We start from the raw sequence: 8,946 nt of genomic DNA on the forward strand, positions 1-8,946 counted from the left end.
AACTTAAAAAGTGTCCAAAACTTTAAAACGCTCTCCAGAAAAATGCCAAAAATACTCTTACGCCCTTTTGTGAGATGGACGATGATTTTGATGACCTTTCTTTTCCTTTTAAAAAGATGTAGGCCTGTCGGATGTGGCAGTGCGATTAACACTAAGTTGTTTAGACCCATCAAAACACGAGGCTTCGTGGCCGATCACAAAAGTCTACGGGGCTTATCGAGGCAGATTCGCCCTGCCGCGTGCACGTCACTAAACTGCCTACTAGATAGAATCTACTACCAAAGATTCTCTACACGATCTTTGCTACTACTACTACTACTAGATCTACATGTACTACTATGAGACAGTAAGAGAGATGTACTACTACAAGACAGTACGAGAGAGTGCCATCCAGGCAAAGATAGTGTAACTTTGACTCAGCCACGTTGTGTACACACTTTTTATACCCCAAATTTGACCCGGAAATCCATTCGGAGGATTTGACCTTTTCACTTGATCAAAGTGTGCCAAAATGGTAGCCTAGATTTTGCCCCTCCATGAAGGAAAAATCTGGCCCTCATTCAAACCATTGGGAATGAGCAAAATTTTGCGTATCGTGCTTTGTTCTTACAATATTCATTATGATATATATAAGTTGTACACTGAAACAAAATTGTATTAAATGAGAAAGGTGCACCATTATGAAAGTGGAACGAACTCAGTTGCCTGAAAAGGGTGTCCCCCGGTAGTTTGAGCATGTGTGGCCTAAATAAGCTAAACCCCCCTCCCTTACCTTATTTAGGCCATATGTGGCCTAAATAAGCACTCCCTAATATCTAGATTTATTTCAATTTTCAAGAGCTAGTCTAGAGATTTTTAGATGAGTGTAAAATCGTGAAAAAGAAAGGTTTCACAACAGAATGAAATCAAAATTAGAACAGCCCATAAACAACCACAAAAATTAACAAATAAGGGCGTGTGTCCACCTGTCCGAAGAAGATTGGCTGTTTTAACCCTAAATGTGCGTAAAGGATATTACATGTAAATTATGGAATCACACACATTAAGGGGCCTGCCAGTGTCTGTACATGTAATCAGTTTTGGTGGAATGTACACTCTACAGGGTTGGTGATTCTTTTGATTTTTAAAATAAAAATTTTAAAAATCGATTTTTTAAATTTAAATCGGATTTTTTTTTTTTTTTTAAAATGTTGACACAGTTTGGGATTTTTGGTTGCTAAAAGTATGTTCTTTTAGTGCAAAATGCATTGTCTTTATTTTAACTAATGATCAATTTAAGCAACCGCAAAAGAAAGCCTTAATCTGCGAAATATATATATATATATATATATATATATATATATATATATATATATATATATATATCAGTGAATTATGGCTAGAGAAAAAATGAAGAAAATGTCAGTCTAAAAGGAAGAGGGGGGGGGGGGGGGGGATTATGCATAGATAAACTTGCATTTTATTACAGTGTGTGTGTGTGTGTGCGCGCTTGTGTTTGTCTAAAAAGAAAAAGAAAATGTTAATTTCAATATATAATGAAAAAAAAAGTAAATTGAATACTGTATTATTTTACAGTGACAGGGGGAAAGCAGACTTTTAAGCATGATTATATTAGTCTACTAAACCTTATCTGTTTTATAAAACCAAGGAAAGGAATTCTGAATGTTTAAAGATGTAAAAACAGAATACATTTTTTAAAGTGATTTAAATCACTGAGTTATATTTTAAAAATCAAGTTGATTTAAATTTTTAAAAATCAACTGATTTAAATCAACCCAACCCTGATTTCAATTATGAAAAAAAAGTCAATTGAATACTGTATTATTTTACAGCGACAGGGGGAAAGCAGACTTTAAAGCATGATTATATTAGTCTACTAAACCTTACATCTTTCAAATATGTAAAAACTGAATACATTTTTTAAAAAGTGATTTAAATCACTTTATTTTATTTTAAAAATCATGTTGATTAAAATATTTTTAAAAATCAACTTATTTAAATCAACCCAGCTCTGATACCAAGGAAAGGAATTCTGAATTTTGAAATGTGTAAAAAATGAATAAAAATAGATTTTTTAAAAAGTGATTTAAATCACTGATTTTTATTTTAAAAATCAAGTTGATTTAAATTTAAAAAATCAACTGATTTAAATCAACCCAACCCTGACGCTCTAACATAACACATTTAAATCTATATATACACATGTATTATATTTAGAATCATATGAAGGTAGGAACATCAAATTAAATGACGTTACACTATACAACACCCCCCCCCCCCCTTTCCCCAACAACAACAAAATTAATAGAAAAACAACACATCAGAACAATAACAAGAAAAAAGAATTACACACTAACAAAATAAAACACCACAAAGAGTCAAAGAGGGAAAAATAAAAGTAATTGTAACTTATTCAACAAATCAACGTGGTGACAACAAGTGAGAAAGAGACGAAGTGAAGCTAAGTGAACTTTCTTTCAATAGTAAAGAGGTTCGGTTTCTTTCTTTTTTTCTTTTTTTTGTTGAAAATTTGACTTTATTCGGGGACCAAAAAATGCCAAAAAATCCAGCCACAATTGATTGGTCGCGGCCGCGACAAACACAGATGCTAGTTTTATGTGTCGTTATCAATAACACTCCATAGATCTAGATCTAGACAGCACATGAGTGAACACAACACATTAAGTTTAAGAGCAGCACCCTTCATAGGGAACACGTCATGTCTGTAGCGAAAATCTGTTTGGAACTGTAGCCTAGCATTTCTTTCTATAAATATTTACTGCGGACATTTTTTGGACCGATTGAACCATATATTGTATACGAACAATCTTTGGTAGGCCTATACTCTATATAATAAATCTATCCGAAATTTGCGGGAAAGGATGTGATTTCAGAGTGTTCGGAGAAATAGTGCCCAGCTTTTTTTTCCCGAACGTTCGGAGAAATAGTGCCCAGCTTTATTTTCCCGAACGTTCGGAGAAATAGTGCCGGCCTTAATTTTTTGGGGGGAAAACCGGAGGGGCGGGGGGGGGGGGGATGTTGTATAGTGTAACGTCGTTTAATTTGATGTTTCTACCTTCATTAGATTATATATATATATATATCACACTCAAGCTCTTAAAAATTGAAATAGATCTAAAAATTTGCTCCTTCCCACCTGACCTCGCAGAATGAAAGTTGGCGCCGAACTCTCGCAAATAGGCAAAATATCACAAGATCGGAAGCCGGAAACCGTTCGGAAAAATAAAGATCGGCACTATTTCTCCGAAGATCTAGTCACTTCGTTTTTTTCTATAAATCTATATATAGATCTATATATATATATTTTTTTTTTTTTTGGTAGTGTCAATTGCCACCGTGTGATGCGGTGCGGTGGCAATTGACAAAAAATTGACTTTTTGTCAATTGTCACCAAGTAAATTGGAGCTCTTTTGCGTTTGTGAGTAGACTAGACCTAGCTTAAATTGTGCTCGAGTGCTCAGTGTTGTGCGTTCGTCTGTGTGTGTGTGTGTGTGTTTGTGTGTGTATGTGTGTGTGTGTCTTTTCCTGACCCCCGTCCCCCGATTTATGTTCCCCGATATAACATGAATTTCTGCTTGAGTTTGTGTGCGTTTGTGACCTTCTAGGTCTACTTCTAGAATTGCCTGTGTTGGTTCTACACCAAAGTGTAGGCTAAGGCTAGCCTAGATCTAGATACGTCTCATTGAAAACACGCCAAGTTGGTACCGTAGCTCTAGTCTAGATCTAGATATCTAGATGTTCGTCCAATGAAATTATTATTAGTTGAGAGAACAAATTGACCCATTGGACTGATTGGACACACATTATGTATAATGCTAAAGATAGTGTTGTTTTCAGACTTGACACCGCTTCACTCGGTGGCAATTGACAAAAAGTCAATTTTTGTCAATTGCCATTGCGTCACTCGGTGGCAATTGACGCTAGATCTACCATATTTTTTAGCGGAACCAAAAGATCTTTAAAATGCCATATATATCTCAAAAACGGTTCAACATATAGCAATCTAAGAGGTAGGGGAAGATTGAAGAATGGAAGTGACTATTCTCACCCGGGGTGAGAATAGAAATACGATCGACCTCTCACCCTGGGTGAGACTTGCCACCGTAGGCTATTCTCACCCGGTGTGAAACCAGACCTGTTTTTCCTAATTTCCGAATACTTTCTATCGATGTGGATGATCAAAGAAAAGATTACGTTATAGCACAAAAGTAAGCTAATTTTATCGACTACAAAGATGCTACGGCTATTTTTAACTTTTCGAATCGAGCAGAACTAGGCGGGTCGCCATTTTGTTTTGCCCGGAAGTTCTCGCGCTACTCCTCTCTCTCTTTCTCTCTCTCCACTGCCCACAGACAAAATTGTACGCTTTTAGTAGGCCTAGGCTAACAGTAGTAATGGAACGTTTGTTCACGGCACAGAATTCTACAATTTTTCTGCACAGTGTAGAATTCTGTGGTTTTTAGGGTGAACGCAAAATTGGTTGGCCTAGATCTAGGCTATAACGGTGAACGCGCACCGGGTGAGAATAGCCAAAAGACTCGCCTGCACTATTCTCACCCGGGGTGAGAATAGAGGTGGCCTTGAAGAATACCGGACCACTCGTACATTATTGCGCAAGAAAGTGGGGTTGGTGGGGCGGGTGGTTGGGGTGGAGGAGGGGGGAGGGGGGGTTCAGGGGGGTCTCCCCCCTGACAAAATTTTAATGAATAGATCTAGATTTAGATATATCTAGATCTAGATCTAGATCTACCAGTCCGAGATTCTCCATATTAAAAACGGGAAAATTATGAATTCCTAAGGCCTAAGGTTGAGACATGGCAAAGTCAGTCCGCTGGTCCGGTATTCTTCAATCTTACCAGAGGTACATTGGAATCGTGTCACTGAGCTCTTTGCATTGGTATTGTTTTTAAAGCAATTTGAAAGCATTGAAATTTGTATCCGCCTACAATGGACGAACTGCGCCTGATTTAAATAGCCTACTGATTATTATTATTAATATTATACGGTCCAGAAATCTAATCTAGATCTAGATCTAGAATCTAGACCTACATCTAGATATTAAGATATCTAGATCTAGATTTCTAGATCTAGATCTAGAATCTAGATCTAGATCTAAATCTAGAGTCTAGATCTTGACTCTACTCACCGCCTGAACTTGACTGTACTTGAGCGAACATGACGTTAAAACACACGTCCTAAGGTCAACTCTTATTGTAGGCCTAGAATCCTCTAGATAGGCCTAGATCTATATAATATAGATCTAGATCTACCGTGCCAAAGTAACAACAAAGATTCTCTTCTTAGGCTAGCTTCTAGATTCTAGATCTAGAAATCTACAGATCTACAGATTCACGAAATTTGCTTTGAGGTCTTCAAGTCTTGTCTAATTAAACATGAATCATCCAGAAGAGGAAGCTTGGCTACACACTACACACACACACATTGAATCGAAGTGACTATTCGGACACCCGAAAAAGAAAAAATGTTATTCGGACTCGGACTCGGATTCTTGTCCAGCATGACATCACTTCCGACTTCTTGTGACTCGTGACTCCGGCTTCCTGTCCTGTCTACAGAAGTCTGTGGTCCTGCCTCACTCGTGACTCGCCTCAGGCTGGGTAGAGACCGTAGAGACCGGGATCACTTCGGGCAAAACGGCGTTTTGTGCAGGAGCCGAGTTTCTATCTTATGTTGATGAATTTGAGGCCGGCCTGAAAAGTTATAGCGCTTCTAATAAATGTTTATTTGTCAAGAGGTCATCAGAAGCAATTAAAGATGGCTCGTTAGCGTGTGTCGGGGTCGGATGGGCGGCCTGCACACGTGTAGCTGTGTGCGTGTCGGGGGGGGGGGGGGGGGGCACTATCGGTCCGGGCGTTGAACGTCGCATACGCGTCAGTCTTTTTTCCAACGACAACTGATCATTATTACAATAATAAGCTAGTCTTGAAGTAGATCTACGTAATGAATTGTGCGCTGGTCTATGGAATCAAAAGTTGCCGTATGCTCAGCTCCACACAGCAACACAACTTTTTCTTGGTAAACAATCGAGATGACACAGGCTTGTGTATTTGATCGAATCGGTCTTTTTTAAAAATTTTTACACAGCTCATAATATGCAGCAGGTGCCAGGTGGTCTTCTAATCTTCAATTTTACCTTTTTCTACAACAAAGAAAGTGGGAAACATTGGGGGTGTGGGGGGGGGGGGCGTATCAATGAGGCGGTGGGCATCGGATCGGCAGAAAAGGTGTGGGGGGAACTCAAGGAGATTAAAAGTAATGGAGGATGCTCTGTGGGCGGCACCGCACGCCTGATAGGAGCCCTCTCTCGCGGCGGAGCGCTTTTGAACCTTTCGTCAACCCGCAGCCACTTCACGAATCGTCAGCCACATAGGCCTACCAACCTTTGACACGGGTCAAACTTCCATCTATTTATAGGTAGTTACCGGAACATGTATAGGTGAAGTGATGTGCCGTGATAGTCGCGATATATTATTTATTGAGATTGTTTTGGTTTCTCTTTACTCATCACCACGAGAATTTTTTGAAGTTTTCCCCTGGACTCTGCCTTTACTAAAATCTCGAATCTAGATCTAGATCTAGAGTTGTAATCTAGTGGCAGGTTGTGCAGCTGCGTTTCCATAGATCTCAAATGAGGATTTTTTGAACGGCAGCATATCAAAAAGTCGTCAACGTATAACGAGCTGTCTATGCTGTTTTGGAGGGTTTTCACTATGGAATTTATTTTAATTTCGAATAGGAGAGGAGAAAGGGTGCTCCTCCTGTTGGTAGGGGTCTGAAAGGGAGGATCCGACACGAACCTGGAAGGAACGGTTCTTCAGGAAGTTGCCAATGAAGCCAGGGAGGTGACCGCGTATGCCGAGTGCATGCAAGTCTCGAAGAATGCCGTACATCCAGGTTGTGTCGAAGGCTTTTTCTAGGTAAAACAAGATGGCGATCATGTGGCCTCTTTCAGCGAACGTCTCGCGTATAAAGGTCTGAAGGCAGACCAGGTGATCCAGAGTGGATCGAGTTTTCCTGAATCCGCACTGGAGACCGCTCAGCGAGCCCGTCGTTTCCAGAAACCACATGAGTCTTTTATTCTGAGGTCCTTGAGATTAGGCAAGTCAATTAGTAAAAATGCCTAGCACCTGTGTTGTATCACACACAGAATTGATTATTTTTTTCTCCCGGTCAGGTCATTTTCCGTCAGCCCGTCAGTTGATCACAATCTCTCTCTCTCTCTCTCTGTCTGTCTGTCTGTCTGTCTGTCTGTCTGTCTGTCTGTCTGTCTGTCTGTCTCTCTGTCTGTCTGTCTCTCTGTCTGTCTGTCTGTCTGTCTGTGTCCCCCCCCCCCCTCTCTCTCTCTCTCTCTCTCTCTCTCTCTCTCTCTCTCTCTCTCTCTCTCTCTCATTTAATTTTCCCCATTCTCCTTCGTCCCTTCCCAAGACCCGCCCCTCTTCTTTCATCCCAGCTCCATCCCCTCTTCCTTGCATGCATTCCCCCACCCCGCCCACCCCCACAACGTGGCCCAGCCCGATAAGATTCTATAAAAAGAAACGCCACAGTTCGTGATTTAGCCCACAGTCGGCGCCGCGAAGAGAGAGAGGAGGCTCCATTAGTTCTAAACTCCTTGGGGAAACTAAAAAATGGCGGAAAATTGGAAGCACTGAACGTTAGAGCTATAGAACGAAGACACTTCCTTTTTTCCGGACCTGAGACCGAATAACATTTTTTCATATTCGGACTCGAGTCCGAATAAGAAATTTTTATTCGGACTCGACTCCGAATATGAAAAAATGTTATTCGGACTCGAGTCCGAATAAAGACATATAATCTTCTATTGAGGACTTCGATTACAGGTTAGTAGCAAAGAGTCTACATAAGAAGAGGGGCCACTTCTCTCTTTGAGCCAATTAAAAGTGTCCTCAAAATTCGGTTGCGCCCTCTTCGCAAAAGCGCACACTTTGCGAACAGAGTTACCTTACTTGAGTTTTTAAAAATCAAAGTGAAACTAGCAAGTTTTTACATAAATTTCGGAACAACTCTTTTTTAAAATGGTTACGCTGATAAAAAAAAAACCTCTTCCAGAGGAAAGGGTGATTGTTTTCTTCGTTAAATTTGACTTTAGAATGAAAGGCGAGATCGAGGTCATTAAAATTATATAAAAAACTAAAACTCCACACTGAACGAACCCGAACTGCTGATGAACAGCAGTCGATCTGCGCCACAGAATTCTAAGTGTAGAATTCTGTGATCTGCGCACGCAAGGAGGTGCTATTCCTATTCTTCTTCTGGAAAAACCAAAGAGAGCTTCAAAACAGACTGCGGCGCCATCTGAAGCAAACAGCGAACGTCCGGTGGACACTTTTTTGGCTGAGTGGCCCATCTTGTTATGTACTATCTTTGGGCCTATTAGGTATCGGTATCAGAATCGCTATCGAATCGATTCCTTGAAAAAAGTATCACTCTCTGGATCTATTCTGTGATCTAGATTTATCTCCACTTCTTTTCCTGTTCAGAGTGTCTTCGTACAAGGTAACCGGGCACCTAGTCTCAGTATCTACGTACACGATAACCGGACAGCTTGTCTCACCCACAGAATTCTACACTTAGTGTAGAATTCTGCAGTGTAGAATTCTGTGGTCTCACCTAGACCCCGTATCTATGTACTCGGTAACGGGGCACCTAGTCTCAATATTTACGTTCACAGTAACCGGAATGAAAATAAATCAACATTTGTCCTGTGCTGTCACCTGCTGAAAAAAAAAGAAAGTCATACAAGCGTTTTGTAGGGCTAGCCATCGTGACCAGTCAATGAACCTGCGCATGTGCATCACATTGGGAGTACCGGTTGGGTCACCAAAGTTCATTCAAAGTCTGTGCACTGCGAAGTATAGGGCTCCGGGATGAGGGGGGGGGGGGGGG

At 40.5% G+C, this 8,946-nt stretch overlaps 1 protein-coding gene across 1 annotated transcript in view; it reads right to left on the reverse strand.

Moving 5' to 3' along the window:
* LOC101846027 (vacuolar protein sorting-associated protein 28 homolog) overlaps positions 1–5,266 on the reverse strand; it is a gene marked incomplete at both ends in the record, with an annotated part of 23,581 nt that extends 18,315 nt beyond the window's left edge. The window contains 1 exon segment of the mRNA XM_005106688.2: positions 5,168–5,266. Coding sequence (XP_005106745.2) covers positions 5,168–5,198 — 31 coding nt within the window.
* Between the last annotated feature and the right edge of the window lie 3,680 nt (positions 5,267–8,946).

Source organism: Aplysia californica, unplaced genomic scaffold (genome assembly GCF_000002075.1).
Source record: "Aplysia californica isolate F4 #8 unplaced genomic scaffold, AplCal3.0 scaffold00550, whole genome shotgun sequence".
NCBI lineage: Eukaryota > Metazoa > Mollusca > Gastropoda > Aplysiida > Aplysiidae > Aplysia > Aplysia californica.